The sequence below is a fragment of the Xenopus laevis genome, chromosome 8L, assembly GCF_017654675.1.
Source record: "Xenopus laevis strain J_2021 chromosome 8L, Xenopus_laevis_v10.1, whole genome shotgun sequence".
Classification (NCBI taxonomy): Eukaryota; Metazoa; Chordata; class Amphibia; order Anura; family Pipidae; genus Xenopus; species Xenopus laevis.
The window spans coordinates 30,539,004-30,562,480 of record NC_054385.1 but is presented as its reverse complement, the minus strand read 5'-3'; the positions used below and the strand labels follow the sequence as shown (position 1 = coordinate 30,562,480).

The window sequence follows — 23,477 nt, the reverse complement described above, 5'->3', positions numbered from 1 at the left end:
CAAGTGCAACGGTGATAATTACATTCTAAGAAAAAATGCTGCATTATGGGGGCAAAAACCTGATGATTGGGTTTACAACTGCACTTTTGTATTTTACTTTATGAGGCAATTTACTAACCTGGTGTGGTAAAATGCTAAACTCTGGGGCAAATTCTCGCCAAGCTGGAAAAACCAATAATGCACAGGTATGGGATCTGTTATCTGGAAACCCGTTATCCAGAAATCTTAGAATTACAGAATAACTGCTTCCATTTTACCCAAATCCTAATTTTTAAAAAGGATTTCCCTTTTCTCTATGATGAAAAAACAGTACCATATACTTGATCCAAAATAAGATATAATTAATCCTTATTGGAAGCAAAACCATCCTATTAGTTTTATTTCATGTTTAAATACTTTTTTAGTATACTTAAGGTATGGAGATCCAGATTCCGGAAAGATCAGTTATCCTGAAAACCCCAGGTCCCGAGTATTCTGGATAACAGGGTCCATACCTGTACAATTTATTAGGTGAAGTTACAGCTTTCAGTTGGACCCCTGGAAAAAAATAGTTCCTTGAGGCAGGGGTGAATGTTCAGGTCTCCACAGTATCCGGCACCCTGTACAAATACAGAGAAAAACATATAGATTTTTGTGGATAGAATTCTACTCTTTAGTAAATGAAACCTTAGATGTTTGTCATCTCTGAAGATTTATCGCAGTTGCAGATAATATAATAAAGGCTATCATACCTATAAAACACAATATTCCAAGCAAAAGAAGTCTGCAGCTTAGTTATCATGAAGATACACCACATCAATCGAGTTAATGCAGAGCAAAGCAAACTAAAAACCACATCTGAAGCAGTCCCCAGATTGTGTCAGTGGTGTTAAAGCAATATTTCTTTCTCACAATAGAATGACATTCCACACAACAGCATAACATGCCACACTAGGAAGCACTCCAAAATCAATTGGCTGAGACCACAAGACTTGCATTGGTGATACAAGACTATGGTCATGGTTCTCAAGAAGCAAATGAAATTCACTTTACAAGATGGTTAAAGGGGTTGTTCACTTTTCAGTTAACTGTTAGTATGATGTAGACTAGAGAGTTACATACTGAGATAATTTACAATTGGTTTGAATTTTTTTTATTATTTGTGGTTTTTGAGTTATTTAGCTTTTTATTCAGCAGCTCTCCAATTAGCAATTTCAGCTGGTTGAGTCCAAATGACCCTAACAACCATGCATTCATTTGAATACGAGACTGGAATATGAATAGGAGTAATAAATAGAATAGAAAAACGAGTAATAAAAAGTAACAATAATACATTTGTAGCTTTACAGGGCATTTGTTTTTTTTAGATGGGGTGCGAAACCCCCGTTTGAAAGCTGGAAAGAAATAGAAGAAGGCAAATAATAAAAAAAAAAACGATATAAAAAAATATAAATAACGAAGACCAATTAAAAAGTTGCATAGAATTAGCCATTCTATAGCATACTAAAGGTTAACTTAAAGGTGAGACACCCCTTTAAAATAATAAGTTAAAGTGATACCTTAGCTTTAGAAGAAGTGATTTTTACAAGTTAAACATATTTTAAACAGGAATTTAGAATGAGCAAACATCATCATACAGAAACTTTTTTTTTTAAGTTTAAATGTTTTTATGACCCAATCCCGTCTTGTGTCTTATATATGTGTTTCTTTGCAAATTAGGCATCACTGCATGAAATTCTAAACTGCAGATACATGGATAAATGGATGAGTGTGTGTCTGATCCAAGCCCCCCACTCCCAGCAAAGGGATCAGCTTAAAAGTAATCTTCCTGCCGGCTTCCATCACAGCTTGGCTGCTTCCACTGACCCTGCAATCATGAAATTTATGTTATATTCATGTCATTATTTAAGGCCTGGATGAGATTATACCCTTCTGCAGATATGCATCTCTATCTGGCCATCAGCCCAATGATATCCGATTGCCTGTGCTTTGTTATCGTTACCATTCACGCCAGTAATTGGTGTATGTTGCTTTGGAGTCGAGCAGCTGGATTTATTGTATTCACAAAGCCATTTGCCAAAAAGACATTTAAAGTGCCAGTCCCAAGGGGTCACGTTGGAGAAATTAAGGCAATCACCCTGTTTCACCCTCATCTATTTCCTAACAGTGCCAACTGGAAATGTCATATACCTAGATTAATGAATGGCGAGTACTCAAAGAATGGTATTATTTACAATTTCCTTAGTTAACCAAGCCTGCTGGTAAGCTCTGTTCAGCAGAAACTCCCCATGGCCATATTTAAATCTAATCTTTGCTTCAATTTCCTGAACCCCAAACCATACATTCAGTGAGGATTCCGACGTACTCGTGGAACTAACAACTCTATCTACATAAATACTTGACTTTATGGTGAACTGTGACAACTGATGTCAACAATGTATGGGATCCATTATCTCAAAACCAGTTATCAAAACCATTTTGACCAAATAATTCCAAATTTTAAAAATGATTTTCCTTTTCTCTGTAATAATAAAACAATATCTTGTATTGGATCCCAACTAAGATATATTTAATCCTTATTCGAAGCAAAACAAGCCTCTTGAATTTTATTAATGTTTAAATGATTTTTTAGTAAATGTAAGGTATGGAGATCCAAATTACAGAAAGACCCCCTTATCCAGAAAATCCTGTTATCCAGAATTATCCAAGTTATTATTTTTTAGTCTAAATGGAGTCTATGGGAGATGGCCATCCTGTAATTTGGTGCTTTCTAGATATTAGATTTGTAGATAGCAGATCCTATACCTGTACCTGGAATAAACTAGCATCTCTAATAAATACCTGTTTATAGAAAATAACTGTATTTCTAAATAGTTCCAGTTTCCCACCATATTGTCCAGGTTTTCTCCTTAGGGAACAGTGGCTTAATCTTTTACAGTATCTCGTGACCACTTATTACACCATTTCAATGAGAGTCTATGGAGAATAAATACATCTGCTGAAACTAGCAGAAAGAAAGCTATTTAGCCAAACTATATAAATCATGCGACACAGAGAAGCAGAGCTCATTTGTCTTTATGTGGCTTTTACTTGCATTCATTGGTCGGGGAAACATATCAAATTATTTAGTCCTATGTATTTGTTAATGTATTGCTTTTTGAGCCATTATTCATGTGTGAATGTTTAGGGCTCCTGAGTTCATGTGTATGGTTTAAATAAAGAAGAGATAATATAGCTTCCCATGAGCATGCTTGTGATTCACTAGAATCTTGTGATTCACTACAATGACAGTTAGGGTCAGGCATTTTACCTCGTTTGGGTTAGATATGCTTTATCTTATTCAGTCTGCAGCTCGGGCCATGGCTCAGACTAGAGAAGCTTATAGGTAGCGAGAGTAGTGAATCTTAATGGCCAGGGATTTATCACTGACCAAATTTCCAAGCTTAATAAATTGCTTCGTTCAAGGGCAAAAATGATTTCTCGCAGAATTTTATTTGGTTAGGATCATGTAACTGGCGAGCAAGGGAGATGAGCTAGCTCTGGACATGCTACTATAACATGGGAAGCACATAGTTTTCTTTCATTAGCTTATATCAGTTGCACTGATGGGACCTACAAGTCTGTGGGGAAAGAAGCTGAATTTAATGAATATAAACACTATAATAAATGTTGTAAAACAGCAACCTGGAAGGCAAAGGTTGTAAATGAGGAGTGCATTGTGGCAGAGGCTAAGACTAACTCCAAAAAGGTTTATTAAATATATTAATAGTAAAAATATGTGGGTTGAGAATGTGGCTCCTTTAAATAATGGTACCAGTATGGAGTAACAGATACAGAAAAGGCAAATATGCTAAATCAGTTTTTTTCAATGCTCATTCTTGTCAGTGGCTGACTCAGGATATGATTCATAAAGCTTTACTAAAAACTAATGTAAACAAGGCGCCAGGGCCAGATGAAATAGACCCTCGTGTTCTAAGAGAGCTTAGTTCAGTTTTAGATTTTCTCACTTACATCTGGTATGGTACCTATGGATTGGAGGAAAGCCAATGTCATTCCTATATTTAAAAAGGGATTGCGATCTCAGTCTGGCAATTATAGGCCAGTAAGTTTGACATGGTGGTGGGTGGGCAAATTATTTTAAGGCTTGTTAAGAGATCACATTCAAAATTGTGTCCTAGTGAATGGTATTATGAACAGCACACTTTTGATTGCTTTTTATGATGAGGTAATTAAGATGCTGGGTTAGATGTGAGCAATTAAAATTTTGCCCCACAATTTGTGCCCCACAAATGACTGTTTTCTAAACTAAGGGCTGTTGGGCTTAAAGAATTGGTTTCCAGTTAACAGATCACATACCTGTTCCTGAAATAGCAATATCATTTTTGAATGCCATAGTTAACATTTTCCATATGAAATTTAGATACAGGTATGGGACAGGTTATCCAGAATGCTCAGGATATGGAGTTTTCTGGATAAGGGGTCTACTCCTCTACTAAAGAATCTTTTAAACTGTAATTAAATCCAATGTATAGTTTGCCTTCAGTATAAGGGACCTGTTATCCAGTAAGTATTAATTAAATCTTAGTTCGGATCATGTACAAGGTAATGGTTGTTATTACAGAGAAAAAGGGAAATCATTTTAAACAAGTTGAATTGTTGGATTAAAATAGAGTCTATAGGAGATGGCCTTTCTATAACTCAGAGCTTTTTGGATGACGGATAGCCATTTGCCAATAGTAAACATTTTTTGCTAATCTATGATAAGCAATGAGCGTGAAGTTGCTGAGTGCGTCAGAAGGGATTCTCATGAGCTGTGAATATTGTTAATGATTACTGGAAAGTGTAAAGGATAGAAACAAAACAAGGGCCGTGGCAAGGAATGCACACTGTACTCTAACTTCAAGGAACTTGCTAATGAGTTATCCGGAATGTGCTCAGCTAAAGGCACAAGTTCCTTGTAGGTTAAGTCAGTTCAGAGGTTATGAAACCTTTACGTGTACATTTTTTTAACTTCTCGTCTAATTGTCAGACACGCATATAAACCAAGTTTAATTTTGTTCAGCCGCCTCCCACACATGAAATTACACAGCAGACAATTTAAAAAGGATAATAAAAATTGGCACGGATAAATTGTTATTAGCTACCGATTATATGGAATTATACCTAACATGCATCGTGGTGACAAAGCATATTTTATAGGGAAAATTATTCAATTTTCTAAAATAATATTAGGTGCCTTTCATCAGTGCGTGAGACTGGAAGTGTAAAAGGACCAGTCACAAAGCCAAATTATTTTGCAACAAATGCCCTGTTTGCTATTAGAAGGTGTGTCATTCTATAGTTCTGTAAAGAGCAAAGAGTGGCATGTGACCTGTGTAAGAACTAAACTCATTGTATTATCTGTTATCTGCCTTATTTTAGCTTGAATGGCTATAGTACAGGTTTGGGACCTGTTATCCAGAATGTTGGGACCTGGGGTTTTCTAGATAAGTGATCTTTTTGTAATCTGGATCATCATGCTGTAAGTCTACTAGAAAATAATTAAAATGTTAATTAAACCCAATAGAATTGTTTTGACTCCAATAAGGATTAATGTAGTTGGGATCAAGTACAAGGTACTGTTTTATTATTATAGAGTAAAAGGAAATTATTTTTAGAAATGTGAGAGACCCTCCTGTAATTGGGAGCCTACTGGATAACTGGATCCTATATCTGTCGTTTAATTAAACACACATTTTTGCCAGTGCAGGGCAACATATTTAAATGCATATAAGGCACTTTAATCTTGTGGTATTACTGGTACTTTAACAGCTTGGATATGCTTAATTATAGAACTAACTTGTACCAAGAGAGAGCCTTTGAACATTCACAGACCTTCAAACCTATCCCACTTGGCAATAAAAGACCGTTGAAAAGTTCAAATTTGCTATTGAACTTTAAAATAAAAGCATATCAAATATACACATAACACCTGCCCTGAAACAAAATGAAAAGTATGGCCGATGAGTGTAGCAAGTGGAACAGATATTTATCCCCATCTGTTGGTCAAAAGGTGATACTGTATATCAGCTCTGGGGACTTGTAGCTCCCATTATAGCTTCCATTATACTAACCGTTGCTTCAGGAAAGGCAGAAAATATCTACAAATGGTGTATTTTATGTAATACGCTTACTGGAGATCATTAGTCCTATAACAGTAATAATCCATGCCACCAGTATTGACCATAGGAGCTACCAGCCTTGGACCTCGTTAGACCATCTTTTGAGTGTCAGTGGCACTGCACATGCTCAGTGTGTTGTTGAAAAGCTAAGTTAGAGGATTGTCACAAATCACAAATAAGGTTACGTCTGTCATAGAAGGGCTGGTCTACCGGGCTGCTTATTCATTTATAAGCAGAATGTATTTGTTTCTATGCTGCCCTGTAATGTGAAAAATAATTACTATTTGCTAATGTATCAGGAATTCTATATTTTGTATATACAGTGTGTATCTAGGATAGGGACCTAACTGATCATTCCACTGCCTTCTTGCACCACATTTCTTACCATGTGCAGCTAAATGTTGAAAAATGTAATGTTGGAGATCCCCATAGTATCTTAAGATATTCTGATCACTCGTGTTCCAAAGTCTTGTTTTTTTTTTCTTTTAGCTCGAAAGCTAAAGAAGCTGGGGAACCTTAAGGCACAGGAAGAGTTGGATGGATCTTCAGTGCAGGGAGAAGGAAGCAAAGAACTCTCCCCTGGTATGGGTATTCCACAGCTTGAGGGCTACAGCTGCCAGCCTATCTTCCTGAATGTGCTGGAGGCCATTGAACCTGTTGTGGTGTGTGCTGGACATGACAACAACCAACCAGACAGCTTTGCTTTGCTCTTGAGCAGCCTCAATGAGCTTGGAGAGCGTCAGCTTGTGCACGTTGTAAAGTGGGCAAAGGCTTTGCCAGGTGGGTATAAATTTGGCAGCTCTGTTGTGTATTATTACTGGTAACAAAATATCACTAGAAGAATGACCATAAATGACACATAGATGACCTTGTTTTTTAATGTCTTTAATATTATTAATGTATTTAATATTATTTTTGGAATTTTACATCTACTTTTTCCTAATAATGTTGATGTTATGTTATTTGTTATCTTTATCCATGACCTTTTTACATTGCAATACAATGCCTTTTTTGTCTTCCATCTGCTCTGCTCCTGAGTTTTCATGCTTGTTTGCCATTCTCCTCTACTTCCCACCACTTTTATTATGTCTATTGTTATTGCTGTAAGGATAAAGTGCCTACTTGCTATTTGGGACTTGATCGTATGTCTCTGAGGATGAGCTAGAGAATCCGATGTTGTGAAGTTTCTTAGTGTTTGTAGGGAAGAGATATGAAATGCATAAGTAATTGGGTTGACCATCTTTAACTTTTTTGGGTAAATGATGAAGTAAATACAGTTTCCATACATCAGTTGGGGAGCAAACTTTCTACTAAAGTTTCAACTACCAGCATTCCTATTGGAAAGCACTCTGGGTGTTGAAGATCAACCACAGCCTGGGTACCAAAGGTGAAGCTTGATAAAGAGCAACACAGCTTAAAATGCTAGTCTGTGCCAATTACTGCAGTAAAGGCAGAGTATATGTATGAGGTGCTGTCCATTCGACAGATATTCCTCGGAGAAGGACCAGCATTAGAGGAAGCATGTACCCCTAATTTAAAGTGTGGTCTAAGCACAGAGTTCTAAATGTTGCCTGTCTCTGCTTTAGAATATGCATTCACCACAAAACGTAAAACAATCATTAAACCAGTAGCTCAAGTTCCAAATATTATCATTTAACTTGAAAAATCAGTGCAAATATTTATGAAAACCCAACATCTTACCACCCCATCGATGCTAAGTGTACATTTAATTGCCAACTTTAATTTCAGTGTGTCTAATTGCGATCTCCTCATTCTTATAAGCACACTCACAAAGACAAATCAAGGAGCGGCAATTATGTTTTGGGATGAAGTGTGTTTGTTCATTTCTGTTTACCTCCAGGCAGAAAGCAAACAAAGTTTCAGAGAGTGAATAAAAAAGGAAAATAGCGCAGTGATTGTTCAACACTTTTCAAGTTGTTGTGCAACACACAGGACTAAGTGCTCACTTCAGTAAGTCAAGCCCAAATACTGTATGAAAAGGAGGGGGCTTGGATCCATAAGCAAGAAACTTGATTTTTGTGCAGTTAAATCACCATCTTTCTTGTAACCCTGTATAGTAGAGCTAGATGAGCCATTTCTAGTGATGGGTGTAGTGGAGTATTCAAAAGAAAAGAAAAGGATAGTAAGAGCCCCCGTACTCTCAAATGAATTAACTAACTTATCTAAATTATATAGTGAACCAATGAGTCGATAATTATAAAGTGCTTGTGCAAATAAAAAAGATTTGCTTGATTGATTAAAGCCTTTTGATAGGCTTTAAATAGATAAAAAAACAACAAGTTCAGAGAAGCATAAAGTTGCTTTTTCTGTGTATTAAAAATAGCCAGTACCAACTTGTTGATTTATGTACTTAATCTATAAGCAATGGATTCAAGATTCCAATAAATTGTAAAGTGCAAGTGCTCAACCGACTGGGTGTGGTTCAAAATAATAAATTTATGCAAGTGCTAGTGCATTATAAAATCACAAGTACACAAGGGTGTAGTGGAATAGTTGGTACTTAGCTCCGCAGCAAATTCATTTTGCAGGTAATTAACAATTATATATCGGCACTTGTTATCAGTTAGGGCCCAACGGTGGTTTCTGCTCTTCTACACTATACAGTAAATGAATCAACATTCATGGAATGGAGCTTTGCAACCTTCATCAATATGATGTATAAATTGGAGCAGGAAAGCTCAATGACCCTCATCAAAACAAATTCTTTTTTCCTGAGCGCTTTACTACATCTTTGTGATAAGATCTCTGGATTACTCATCCTTCATGCAATTGTTTTCCTTTCAAAAACCAAATGTTTGCTCCAGAAGGTCACTTCACCCTGAAAGTAACATCTTTCGTTTAAGGCAAAGGTGCCTATGAATTAAGCCAGCAATTAAGCCAGCATACCATCAAATGTAATAGCTTAAATAACTTTCCTCTTCCTCCTATGTCTGTGTTCTAACATACATCACACACTGCCGTCTACTCCCTCTTCAGCTCATTTACTAAAAGTTTAGTTTCTGAGCATCAGATCTGATCTTAAATGTAAAGTAAGGGTCTAGGAAATGCTGTATATGTGCACAGTATTGAAAAGTGCCCTTATGTTACAGGTATGGGATCTGTTATCTGGAAACCTGTTATCCAGAAAGCTTCAAATTAAGAAAAGGTTGCCTCCCATAGACTCCATTTTATCCAGTAACTTATACTTGATCCAAACTAAGATATAATTAATCCTTATTGTTAATGTTTACATGATTTTATAGTAGGCATAAGGTATGAAGATCCAAATTTCAGAAAGATCGGTTATCCATAAAACTCCAGGTCCCAAGCATTCTGGATAACAGGTCCCATACCTGTATTTAATTTGCTATTTATTTTTATGCTTTTTGTAACATGGATTATATTATGAAACATGGAGGTAACCAAATGCCATGCAAGCTGTGTGAGTCAGCCTTTAACACTTGCTTTAGCAATAAAACTGACTTCAAAGGAGTAAGGGAAGATTACTTTTAGTACATTATAGAATGTCCGATTCTTAGTAACTTTTCAATTGGTCGTCATTTTTTTGATCAATTTTATTTACAATATGCCTTTTCTCTTCAGCTTTAAAATGGGGTCACTGACCCTGGCAGCCAATATATTAGAGCCTGTCTGAGGCCACAGTGTTATTGATACTGTACTTTCTATGACATATCTGTATAAACAGACTGTCTCTTATTCATATTCCACTTTGTTATTCTAACCACTGGTGCTAGGAATAACCGGGCAACCAGGTCACTTCTGGAAAGCTGCAGAATAAAAGAAACCTTAAAGGAACAGTTCAGTGTAAAAATAAAAACTGGGTAAATAGATAGGCTGTGCAAAATAAATAATGTTTCTAATATAGTTAGTTAGCCACATGGGACATAACTGTTCAGTGAGTTTGCAACTGATCCTCAGCATTCAGCTCAGATTCAAAGGCAACATTTATGTGCCCCCTCAAGTCTCTGATTGGTTACTGCCTGGAAACCAAGGAAGCTGCAAAGCAGGAAGTTGTGTTCTGGCTATTATGTTAGACATCCAGTCACTCCAACCTTTATACATTACATTTTTGCCTAACTAACTACTTTATTTTGTAAAACCTATCTATTTACCCAGTTTTTATTTTTACACTGAACAATTCCTTTGATAATTAAAAATAAATCACAACAAATACAAAATGAAGACCAATGGCAACATGGCAAAGGTTTATTTAAAGGTGAACTTCCCTTTTAACCGTAAAGTGCTAAATGCCAGTGGAAACCCCATTATCAATCTCTCTCTATATGTTGGTGCTTAACAGGGTCCGTCTTCAATTGTTCCACTGAAGACTAACTGCAGTGAGTCAAAGCCGACTCTTAGAGCCTGCCTGACTTTTAAGGTACCTTAATAGATAGCTATATAGTACCTTTAATAGATAGTTATATCAGCCAAGAATAGATCCTCTTTAGAAATTCTTCCTCCTCTTTAAGTATCACTTATACAAACTTTCAAAATCTGGGACTGGTTGATAATTTGAGGGGAGAGGTGCAAAAGAACTATTTTGCCAACAAATCAAATTAAGGGCGGCTGGGAAGTTTCCACTGATAAATTCAGTTAATTTATAGCGTTTGGCATGCCTACGGTAGCCTAACTAATCATGCCCACTAGGGATTGTGGGAAACACACATCAGAGGTTTGAGAGGGATGCTGAGCAGATTACTTACAACTTACATGATTTGGAGCCGGGCTGCTGTGCCAGGCCCACACATTACATTGATCCTTTTATGATTATCACCAGTCCCATGCTGCCAATGTAGGGAATGCCAGAGGAGTTGGGCTACCCTCGGGCCACTCAGTCTTGCTTTATTAACAGTCGGAACTGGTCCCTGTATCATCGAAGCCAGAGGCTATATTTAGTGCATCTGTTATCGTAGCACGCGGTGAATGAGCAATGCAGCAGCACACCCAGCAGCATGTTTGCTTATTTTCAATTTTTGCTTTGAATAAAAAGCAGTTATTGGCATCAGCAATTGAGTTCTTTCCTTTGGGCCCCGGATTGTCCAATAGCTTTCCTCTCTATTTATGAAAACATGAGAGTCTTTTATGCACTTGCAGAAATACAAGTAAATTGCTATGTTTTAACCCACAATTCTGCATTTTCCCCAGGATTCAAGAGCATTAGCAGGCCCTGTACAACTTACCAATGCATATTCAAGTTGGTGTCTGCATTGCTAAAGTGCGTGCTAGATTGTAAGCTGTAGGGCCTTCTTTACCTCCTGCAAGGAACCTGTATATACCCATCTATTGTACAGGCTGAGAATTACATTGGCAATATATTAATACATGCTAATAATAATGCTAGCTGCATGTAGATTTTTGCTGGCATCAACGTAAATTGTCTCATTTGTGGTTCCGTCAGTGAAAAACTGCATGAGCCTTTGGTTATTTAGATGGAAATCAGTTGCAAGTGTAGATGCAACATGAAAAGGGAACCCTGTAAGTGACTGACACCTCATCATATCAAGAGATAATTCCCTGTTCCATGTAAGCAACCGATGTTATGGCTCAAACACAAATATAAAGGAGCCTGTATAAGTGTAAATACTTTTGTGAGTAGTGTATAAATTCATGCACGGGAGACACAATGGATATTATTACTAAGTGTTCTTTTCAACGTATGCATTTGCTTCCTTGTCAGGTTTCAGAAATCTACATGTAAGCGACCAAATGACCGTTATTCAGTACTCCTGGATGGGACTCATGATATTTGCCATGGGTTGGAGATCATTCAAGAACGTCAACTCCAGGATGCTCTATTTTGCCCCAGACCTGGTGTTTAACGAGTAAGTGCTCTCTAGATCCTGATATATAAAGTTGAGTTTGCTAGGTTATCCCTTTCTTCATTTCACTGAGAGGGTTTGGCACAAAAATACCCAGTAGTTCATAACAACCAATCAAATGCTCTAGATCAGAATAAACAGTGCTCTAATATAGTTTTACTTTCATCTCCTGTACATGGACACATTTTGATTATTCTAGATATTCCCTACACTTCAGTGCTTGAATACTAACAGGTTGCCTAACTCTTGTACTACAACTCCCATCATCCTCAGTCAATTAACAGGCAGATTAGTCCTAGAACCTATATTCCTCTTCCTCAGATTGTTTTAATGATTTGCGATTTCCCAATCAGTTAAGATATTTAATAGTCCAAAATGTCTCCAGATATTTAAGGGCTCTTACACACATGCGTTTGTGTGAGTACAACCCCCTTCACAATAATTGAGTGCGTCTACTCTTGCGCTCCCCTGTGGCTGAACGGAAGAAAGCTCAACATGGGAGCGCAGAAAAAAATGCCTGTGTGTAAGAGCCATTAGGCTAAATATTGTCTTTCTTACAGATAACATATTACACTTATATGCAGAATGGTGTTCAGACATGCATTTAGTTCTAAAGATTAATTTCAGACATCCAGTAAACATGCCTTCCCCTCTATGTGTGTCATCTATGACAACCAGTACCCCAAGAGAGCTTTGAGAATCTGGCCTCAGCAAGCTTTTCTGCATATAACCGTCCACCTCTGACTTTTATGGGAGTCCCTACAGTACAAGCATCCACCAAGTTTTATTGCTGGAGATTCCTAGCAAAGCCATTTAGAGTACCAACACATATAGATGGCAATAGAAAGAGAACTGGCTGAAGTGTATGCAAAAAATCATAGCAATGTTGGATTAGTAAAGACCATTGCAGAATCATAATCAAACAAGAGACTTCCGTAGCAGGGAGGAAACCAGCATCTTAACGAGGTTTATAAAGGCTCTTAATTAACTAAATGAGCTGCACCTAAATTAAATGTTGAACAGCAGAGGGGAGCCAGACACTACACCTTACCAGTGGAATTAGGAAACCTGTAGCTTTCCTCTTTAGGGTAGAGCTAAAGGAAGCAACCAATCAAATAGGCTTTAGGTTTAGTTCCCACCCCTGACAGAGGCACTAAAAAGTAATTTATATCTGAACTGATTAAATTTGCTAATAAGAATTATAAGCCATCTGCTAGTCTGGAGGCATCATCTCTAAAGGGATTAAACTGCACATATTTTTACTTTTATCAGTTACTTTTATGGTATAAAATGGCAGGGTATCGGGGTAACCAACCCCTGTGCCAAAGGAGATACAGCCCCCTGTTTATTTAAGTTTTAGATACCATCTAGTAGTCAAGTACTCTGCACCCCCAGACTGCTTGTAAACTTGGTCCTGGATGTGAAGAAAGATGGAGGCACTAAAGTAGTCCAAAAGGCACATTTTGGCAGCTCAGGGGGCACTCTTCATTTTTCTGGCCACGGGAAAGGGGCACATAACTTCTATAAAGTAAGCAAAATATATAAGCAATCTTAATGTTAGTTCCCCTTCAAGGTAGAATTTATTGCCCCCCCCACATGATAAAATCATTTTAAGCCCCCACTTTGGGGAGACATATACTGAAATTGCCTATTAAATGTGGATCATCCACCTACACTTCTGGACTCCTCTGTCATCTCAGTCTGCTAGTTGGTGCTGCCCTGCCACTACTGTCATTTTGCCTTATGTATATCCTCCCTGATCTTTGTAAATAGTATTATTGCTCCTCAGCCACATGAAACCCTTCAGGGGATTGTGAGCATGGCTTCCATATTTGGCATATGCAGATCATTTCCCCTGACAACAGGCACCATTTTCGAACTGAAGAAGAAGAATATTTATATAATAGTTCTTAAATTTCATGCTGGCATGTGATGAAGCAGGGGCGTACTTAATTTATTTCTTGAAAGCCAAGAAAAATAAATATTTGGGAAAAGTCGTTGCTGGGGAGTGGGAACACGAGCAGAATCCAGGACCTAAACGCGACTTCAAGAGTCTTCCTGACAATGGCAAGGGTTTTCTTTGTCTACAAACTGGTAGAGCAGACCAGCATTTCTTAGTCACTCCTCTAATGCAATGTACACCCTGAAAGCCTCAAAACACCTTTGTTATTGTGGTTTATCCACTCCACTGTCCATTCAGAGATGTAATGATAAGTGTTACCCAGACGTGGGAATTTGCTACTGGCAACAATTAGAAAAGAGACAGACTGAGTAAGATAAATGGAGATACTATTACATAACAAGTCTGTATATGTTTGAAAGTAGGTGACATCAGAACTGGGCTCACCATCCCATTAAATACACAGCTTTAAAGCTTACAGGGGAAGAATAGGGGTGCCATGTGTAAATAGGAAGAAAGAAAACACACTATTACCATTAATATCTTTAAGGGCAACAAAGGGCTAAACGAATCTCTGGAGATCGGGATCTCCCCTCGGCAGTAAAACAAGTAACAAGTGTCAGCTATGACACTTGTCTGTGGATGTTTTTTCACGACAGAGCTTTTGACATGTCAAGGTCTAACCAAAAAGGATGGGTACTTCAGATTAACATAATACCAATATGAGCCTAAATCAACTTTCCTATGTTGCCATTATTTTTCCCCAGTAGAGTAAACTATTGCAATCAATCAGGGAACACCTATCACTCTATTGCAGCTGGAAGAATGGTAGCAAAACTATGCTGAGAATGGATCTTAGATAATTGCTGACCAGGGCAACATAATGGTAACACAGGAAATTTTATTTCGGCTCCTGGGTTATTTCAACAGGGAAAACTTGCTAAATATTAGTAAATGAGTCCCAATAAGTTTCAAAAGGGAAAGTGTAAGCTACTTGTCAAGCATTCATATTACAGGGCACATGTAACTCAAATAATGGCTTCCTGCTGTTATAGTAATCAGTGCATTGTATAATGGGTTGGCAAGCCATTTTATATCTGGATGTGGTTTGCTGTGGCTAAAACAATGTTCCCTATAACTATATATATATATGAATATTTATTATAAATAACGGCCAAAAATGATGATATATATTTATTATAAATAATGTCCAGCCTTAGTCATGTTGAGAATTTGAAAGCAATATATTGGTTTGTGAAGTGGTTTATGATCTCAGTAACTATGAATATTTATATAACTAACATGGAATGTGCTGGCTTTTATTTATAATAAATACATGTATATAGAAAGCGATCTGTTTTATTAGTTCCATCATATCAACTGATATATTGGGAAGCAGTTTCTGCAAACTGCTGTGTGGTCCCGCTGATAAACAGTAGGTCTGTTTGGACAGACAAAGATGCCTCCCTGTGCCTGCAAAAGATTAACAGTTAAACAAGGTGAGCATGGGATCCCCCTGCAAGACAAATGAGAAGTTCAGAAGGCCATCCATGGGGATAAACAGAACCCCACTGGGCCAAGCAAGTGGATCACAAGAGATTCAGCTTAATCCACTTTTGCTGTTGTTGTCCACAACCCAGACAAATAAGGGTCGCATGAGCCTAAAGGTGGCCATACACGGGCCGATAAAAGCTGCCGACAGACCGTTTCGGCAGCTTATTGGCCCGTGTATGGGGGCCCCCGACGGGCTTCCCCGATCGAGATCTGGCCGAAAGTCGGCCAGATCTCGATCGGATGGGATTAAAAATCCCGTCGGATCGCGGCCGCATCTGTTCGTTGATGCGGTCCCGCGATCCGACCGCCCGTTTGGTGAACGCTAGGATCCGATCGTTGGGCCCTAGGGCCCACGATCGGATCAGCCCGATATTGCCCACCTCATGGTGGGCATATCGGAGGGAGATCCGCTCGTTTGGCGACATCGCCAAACGAGCGGATCTATCCGTGTATGGCCACCTTAAGAATGTTTCCAGGCTCCAGCCCCACCACACTGTACAGGCTTAATATTGACCCAACAGTGAACACAAAGATCCACTAGAAATATCCCACATCATGTGGCAATCAAGTTCCCATGTATGACCAGCTTAAGAAACAAGCAGCTTGTTGGCAATAAGATTGTATGTGATAAAGGTTTTCATGTTTTCTTAGAATGCAGAGGTCAGGGGAGGACTATGGGAATGCTGAACCTCCATGTTGACCTAAAATTGAACGGAAAATAACCCTGTGCCAGCTGATCAAGCATCGCCATGCTCAATGTTTCTAACCCGAGGCAGAATTCTAGCTTTCCCAGAGTGTTAAAACTTTCTTATGTTTGCTGACAGCGAGCACGTCTTAATGAGAGGAACATTCAAATGATTTAATACCCAGGTGCTTTGATTGATTTCTGAATGTTTTTAAAGGGCCAAACAAATGGTGGCAGCTCTGATTTATTGGGTGTTCTCACGCTCCCATTAGCTTCTCGTTTACTAAATTAGGATGAGCGTTTGAGAGGTCTCTATGGCACACAGTAATCCCAGCGATGAAGATATGAAGAAAAAAAGCAGAGCCAGGCCTTCTTTTCTCACAGATTTTTTTTGTCCCTTGCGGGGTGACAGGATCCTGCCTCAGCAAATGTGACTCTTGAGCTGGTGTCTGGCAATCTGCTGCTCGCTTCTCTCTTGGGTAGAAGGATGGCTGCATTGCTGAATTCAGCATTAGAATTAAACACTCACATTCTTTCTCTTCTTACTCCACAGGTATCGCATGCACAAGTCACGTATGTACAGTCAGTGCGTCCGGCTGCGACACCTCTCACAGGAGTTTGGCTGGCTTCAGATCACTCCGGAGGAGTTCCTCTGCATGAAGGCTCTCCTTCTCTTTAGCATTAGTACGTGTCCACTCCAGCTCAATGGGTAGAGCTGAGACCTGAAAGTATACTTTTTCCACTAACTTAATAACAAAGGCAACAAAATGCAGAATTGATTTTTAGGTAGAAGGATTTGTCATGAATTGGTTTACCTGGTAGTACAGGTATGCAATCTGTTATCCAGAAACCCGTTATCCAGAAAGCTCCAAATTACCATCTCCCATGGACTCCCATTTTATCCAAATAATCCATAATTTTAAAAATGATTTCCTTTTACTCTGTAATAATGAAACAGTAACTTGTACTTGTTCCTAACTAAGATACTGTATTTCCTAATTTGAGGCAAACAATACTATTGGGTATTTTTAGTAGGCTTTAAGTATGGTGATCCAAATTACAGAAAATTACTTCTTTGGAAAAGTCTAGTTGGCAAGCATAATACATCCCAAATACACCTATATTTATATACCTAAATATAAAAAGGCATGTAAATACAAATATACAAAACAAAGAACAAGTCCATCTAAGGGGAATAAATATTGTTTACTACTCTGAGTCTACACATTTGAGCTTCTTCATTTGGGAAAATCACATTCCTTAGAGGAGCTTTAGACTACTGTACTAAAGAGCTCTGCAACTTCTACGTGTAGGAGCTAGCCTACCACTAACTAGTTCCCTAGTCCCCTGTTCATGGGGTCCCTTTTACCAAACTTCCACTGAGATAATATCTTATTTTATCTATATCTTATTTCTTATATCTTATTTCATCTATCTATCTATCATCTATTGTAGAAAATAATATATTGGAGTATATCTAGGCATTGACAATGGCTTGTTAAATTCTTCACCATTAGCTGTAATATAATGCTGCCCAGCCCATATAAAACAATACTGAAAATGACAACCAAAGTCAAATTTGTTGCCATGTGTAGATTGTGAAAGGCTTCCTACTCAAGGATACAGTTGCTGGTTCTGCTATGTGGGCTTTAGAACAAAGTGTTATCGTGCCCTACTCATCATAAGCTGAGACTGACATATTATGTTCTCTTAGTTCCTGTGGAAGGTCTGAAGGACCAGAAGTGCTTTGATGAGTTGCGGATGAATTATATCAAGGAGCTGGACAGAGTCATCTCTTGCAAGAGGAACAATCCAGCATCCAGCTCTCGACGCTTTTTCCAGCTCACCAAACTCCTTGATTCTGTGCAGCCGGTAAGAGATGGATTACAGAAGAATGCAAATGGAGCCCTCTCTCGATATTTCCTTGTTCCCCCCTCCCCACTACACTTTTATGTATTATGTTTTGAAACCAACTACAGACACCCAAAAAAAAAAAAAAAAAGAATCTTAGGTCAGCTATCTCAGTATCACGTCACAAATCTATTCTAGATTTTTATTACGTTTTTAGGAGACATATTAGCTATAGTAAGGAAATTAAGTTGAGGAACATGAGTTGTTTCTGAGGCAAAAAGATGTCTGAGGTTTCCAAAGGACATTTGCAAATGAGAAAAGTTTTAAACCATGTAATTCATTTCTGCTAACTCACAGGGCTTCCCAGTGTTGATACAGTATTTCTGAAATGATTGGATCATTAGTTGGGACTGATGAGATCATCCAAAAGGACCATAGTGCACAACCATGTGGGCATTTATGGTCAGTCGGCAGCTATTTCAGTAGATAATCCTGCAATCCTAATGGACTGACGGTTATCTGTCCTAATGGAAATATCCTTCCAAAGGAAGTGAAGTGGAGCCAAAGATGCGTATGGCCCCTCATGTGTCATATGTCGGTTTCGGCCCTCTGGCAGTTCAGTCTTGGTACAGTCTGCATACTTGCACCCTTTGGAATTCTTGGGCTGTCCTCCTGGAACACACAGCAGAAGATAAAAACTATTCTAAACCAATTCACCCATACAGAATGTGTTTGTTGATATTGATGTATTCTACAAGCATTGGGCCCCACACACTGTCAAACAAAGGTCTTCGTTGGTATGTAGTGCCTACATTATTGGTGACTGGCTCAAGCCAACTTATGTTTCTGTAACTAATTTATGTTTTTCAACTAAACCTTAGTCTACTGTAATAATTTATGACAGAATCATCATTTTTTTTCTTGGAATATTTGAGTGGGTTACTGGTTATGTTGTGGTAGACAAAAACCACAGTTATTGTCTGTCTGGCTACACTTTTTATCCATAAGACTCGGCAATGCCAGTGGAGCCCAACTATAGGAAGGAGCCAGATCTGGGGAATTCCACATGCTCATATGCAGAGACTACATCCAGGGTGTGGTTAGCCAAGTCTGCCCATTACTAAGTAATGGACCCAAAAACTAATTGGTAATTTTGCAATCTGCAGACCTTTTAATAAATAAGCCAATCATTTGCAGATCCTGCTTTTGCACCTACTCTTTTATATCCACTTAATGGGCAAATTAAACTGAAGACGCATGGAAGTGGTTCAGTATTCAAGCACAATCCAATTTGCAAGGTGTCTATATATAAATAATGAGACACAAAATATATCCATTGATTAGTAGCCACTTGATCCAAGAAGACATGCAGCTGACTCCGACACGTCTGTCTTTAATCTGCCCTTATCTGGTTTCAGATATATCCTTTTCTTTTCTCAGATTGCCCGTGAGCTTCACCAGTTCACTTTTGACCTGTTTGTGAAGGCCCAGATGGTGAGCGTGGATTATCCCGAAATGATGTCAGAGATCATATCCGTGCAGGTGCCCAAGATCCTGTCTGGCAGAGTCAAGCCACTCTACTTCCACATCTCATGAGATGCCCAATGGGGGTGAGCCCCATAATACCTTGCAGTGTGCCTTAAGGGTCACCATATGCAAAAAGGACTCTATCAAGGACTTTCAGCACGCCAGTGCAAGAGGCATGTCCTCTGAGCATCACCCTAGCTGTATATTCTTCTGCAGAACTGGGGTCTTACTGTATTTACAATGCCCTCTGTGTGATTTGCCACTGACCCATGGGTTATAGGAGGACTGACTGCTCTTGGCATAAGTGTTTTTATTCCCAATTTACAAGGGTTTTGTCACCTGTGTATGCAGCAGAAAGGGATTTCAGGTCTGGAATTCCTGGGGCACTGCAAGACTTACATTATTAGATTATACTTATATACACAAACATGCTTGTGTGCCAATACCAGTGCACACAATGCAGGACTGAGGCCACACATATACAGGTCTCAAAGTGCAAAATATATATAACGCACTATAATGGGTTTCCTTCATCCATGTTGCAGACCCCCAACTCACCAGCATCTTGCCGGAGGGTTACAGTTCTGCAACTCTTGGAGTGACAAAGGTTGCCTGTCCTTGTAACAGAGCGTCGCATTCCCAACTCTCTGGCTGAAAAGTGCAGCTCCAAACACAAGCCCTTCTGTATAATTTTTTTTCTATATCTTCTAACCTAATTGATTCTGACTGTGTGAGCTCCTTTTGCAGCCAGAAGACTTTGGGTAGCAATTTTTATATTAAGGGGAAAAAAAAGTTGTGCTAAACTGCTTCTGTCTCGATAGAGTCTGCATATTTTATCCATAACGTTGTGCTCCTGTTTGTTCCGGCTTCTCCAATGAATTCAGTGGCATTTACAGCAGAGCAGCAGCTCCTCCAAAAGTGAACATTTAAAGAGCCACAAAACTGGCTTTTTTCTGCTCAAGGGCATGTTAGAGATTTCCCTAAAGCAGCCTCTTTTTATAGGGGCGACCTGCTGATGCTTCATTTGTGCCTCTGGAGTGGCACTTGCTAAATGTCATAAGATAACTACAATCTATAGGCAAAAAAAAAAAAAAAAAAAAAAAAGGCTTGTTAATTGACGCAGCACATGCTAGAAGCGCTTTAATTGATTTAAATGCCCCTAGAGCAAGGGGAAGCTGGTATAGAGCTATAGCTCAGCCAGGAGTGTATTCTTTGAGGTTTGCTATCCATTGTCTTATCTAGTAACATGGTAATAATTTCAACCAATCAGATTTCTGCACTCGTATTTCTTTCCTAACTGCACTAGACTGAAAAGCCAATTGCTGATTGGTTGCTACTTCAAACGGGGGGAAATTAGCACTGTGTTACTACATAAGCCTGCAATACTGAGAAACAAACTCTGTGCTTAATATATAAGGAGCCTCCTTTTTATATAGAGGTAATGCTTTATCCCCACTAGCCTACTTTTTCCCTACAGACTATTAAGCTTAGAGGGCATTAAAATAAAATCCAGAAGATGAGTAGGCCTGGATTACAGTATATCCTCCCAAATGGGACCTCACCACCCCACCTCAACCCTGGCATTGCCTACCCCATTATTTAATGCCTGCGTCATGCTGACTTGGTTGCGCCAGTGATTTTCACATAGACACACAATAGGGTAAACACCCCTACACCATACCTCCCAACTGTCCTGTTTTTCACCGGACACCTTGATTTTGGCAGCTCAGCCCGCAGAAGAAATTTTCGTACAGCACCCATCAATTTAAAATGCCTTTATTGGTACATTTTATGGCAAACAGCCTGGTCTGCGACGTTTCAGGCCTACCGGCCTTTTTTCAAGCTCAGCCCGCAGCCCCGGATTGTTACTGAAATGCCCCATGTTTCTCTTTGATCTCCTGCACTGAACAGCCAGAAAAAGGTTTTTTACGTAATTGGCTTTTGGCAGAGACCCCCGAATATGTGGCAGGTGCACTTAGATACTTTTGTAACAATTTCAGATAAGCAAAGAAACAATTGTAACAATTTTAGATAAGCAGGTCTCTTGGGGAAACTATGACTTGCAGCTTAAAGGGCAAATCACCTTCATTAGCAAAACTGAAATAACACATACAAGAGTTTCATAATCGGATAAATTTTGGAAAATGAACATGGTAATTAGGGGGTGTGTCCACAAAAATGGGCATAGTCAAAAAAATTTCCCAAATCTTTTTATGCCTCTTTCTATTTCTAAAATGTTGGGAGGTATGTTATACCAGTGTGTTTAAACACTTTATAAGGCAAATGTAAGTACAGACCCCTTAATGCGTATGTTCAATTGACTCCACTGCATCATGGGAAAAAAGTGCCGTATTGCTCTGAAAGGGGTTTATATGCACAATTTCAATCCAATGTCTTAATAGTGAATGACCTGCCCTACCCACTATCATTTCCCAATATTTCTTTATCATAGAATGGTTAAATAGCACCATAAAGAATGTAATGCCCTGCATGGGTAATTCTAAGGCTGATGGTGCAGTGACCGTCTATATGATAGCAATGTATATAACCAGCCAATGAAAAGGCCTAGCAAGGTCACCATATAGAGGATAAGCAAAAGGACTTGTCTATTAGTCATACCGTAACTAACTTTTCTTTTGTTTGACTTTATTGTTTTTTTTATAAAGGGACGCATGCTAAAACACAGGTTGTACAAAATGATCTATTTACAGATACACAAGATTTGTACAAGGGGAGACTTTCAGTGTTTGTCAGCAGGCTGAGGAAGATGATTTCATGCCATTCTCAGTGCTTCAAAAGCACATACGCCATCATGTGTATATATATATATATCTCCGTATACTGCATTTTTTTCATTGGGATGTGGATACATTTAGAAGAATGTGTTAAGAGTGCCTTTGGGAGAGGAGCTTTGATTATTATAATTATTAAGGGAGCGGGATGCCCCCTGCTCACTTGAAAACTGCACTTTGTGTTTGCAGACGGAGAGGACAGAAGTGTTTATGCGCCGGGCTTGCTCACTCAACAGCAGCTGCGACAGAAGGTGTGCCGTAAGCAGAAATAAATAGTGCAGCGACATTTCTTTTCAGACAAATCTTGTTTAGTGAGCTGAAGGGATGGAGCAGGCTAGTCACAGCAGCAAGTACCAGCATTTTAGCGTTTAGGAATGAGGAGGAGGATGATGCTGGGGAAGATGATGTCAGAACAAGGCAGCGGAGCACTTTAGTTGAAGGTACAACATGCATAAAAAATCTTGCTCTTTAAATTCATACTTATAGCTATAAGGCGGCAGGGCAAGGTAGGTAAAAAGAAAAATATTGATCTTCTTAACAGGGCTCTATGTAACTGCCTCTGTTGAGGCACATAATATGGCAGCTTTCCATTCATACCTGTTCCAGGACAGAGACAGGACAGGAATGTTCTTTGCAACCGCTAACCTATGCAACAATTGTTTAGGGAACAGAAATAGTAAAATCTGCTTTAAAAATGTGTTTCCCTTATTAAGAACTTGCACCAGAGGTATTATTAGTGGGGCGCAAGCTAGGAAAAGGCTGGAAAGGGCTCCACAGGTTTATGTTTGCAAATGTGATACATTTTACAGTCAGGATAGTTTCTTGCTGCTGAGCTACAACTTCCAGCATCCTCCAGATTCTGGAGTTGCAGGTCAATGGAGAGCTGCACGTTGGATGCTGTATAATGCAGCCCGGCTCCTGACCCCAACACCACAAAGGACAGCCATGTCTGTCACCCCATTTCCTTTAAACAGACTGTTAAACCTATGGCTTCTGTCAGCTGCCAATGCCTGTCCTTGCGGAAGTGAAAACCAGCTGGTTTTACTCTAGGATCCATGGAGCACTGCACTAGGGACAGTTCTTGATGACTGACAGGGATCAATGAAATAATATAGTATGTAATAATTCGAATAAGAAAGTCACATAATTAAATCCAGCTGCCGATGTGCTGCATGTAATAACCACTAT

General features: G+C 38.9%; 1 protein-coding gene across 1 annotated transcript in view; it reads left to right on the top strand.

The window, feature by feature from the left end:
• The window catches only part of ar.L (androgen receptor (dihydrotestosterone receptor; testicular feminization; spinal and bulbar muscular atrophy; Kennedy disease) L homeolog), a 148,440-nt gene extending 126,984 nt beyond the window's left edge, over positions 1-21,456 (top strand). Inside the window, exons 4-8 of the mRNA XM_041572639.1 lie at positions 6,630-6,920; positions 11,839-11,983; positions 16,673-16,803; positions 17,834-17,991; positions 19,411-21,456. Of these exons, the coding sequence (XP_041428573.1) occupies positions 6,630-6,920; positions 11,839-11,983; positions 16,673-16,803; positions 17,834-17,991; positions 19,411-19,566 (881 nt within the window). The 3' untranslated portion in view covers positions 19,567-21,456. The remainder of the gene's footprint in view (positions 1-6,629; positions 6,921-11,838; positions 11,984-16,672; positions 16,804-17,833; positions 17,992-19,410) is intronic.
• The last annotated feature ends 2,021 nt before the right edge of the window (positions 21,457-23,477 follow it).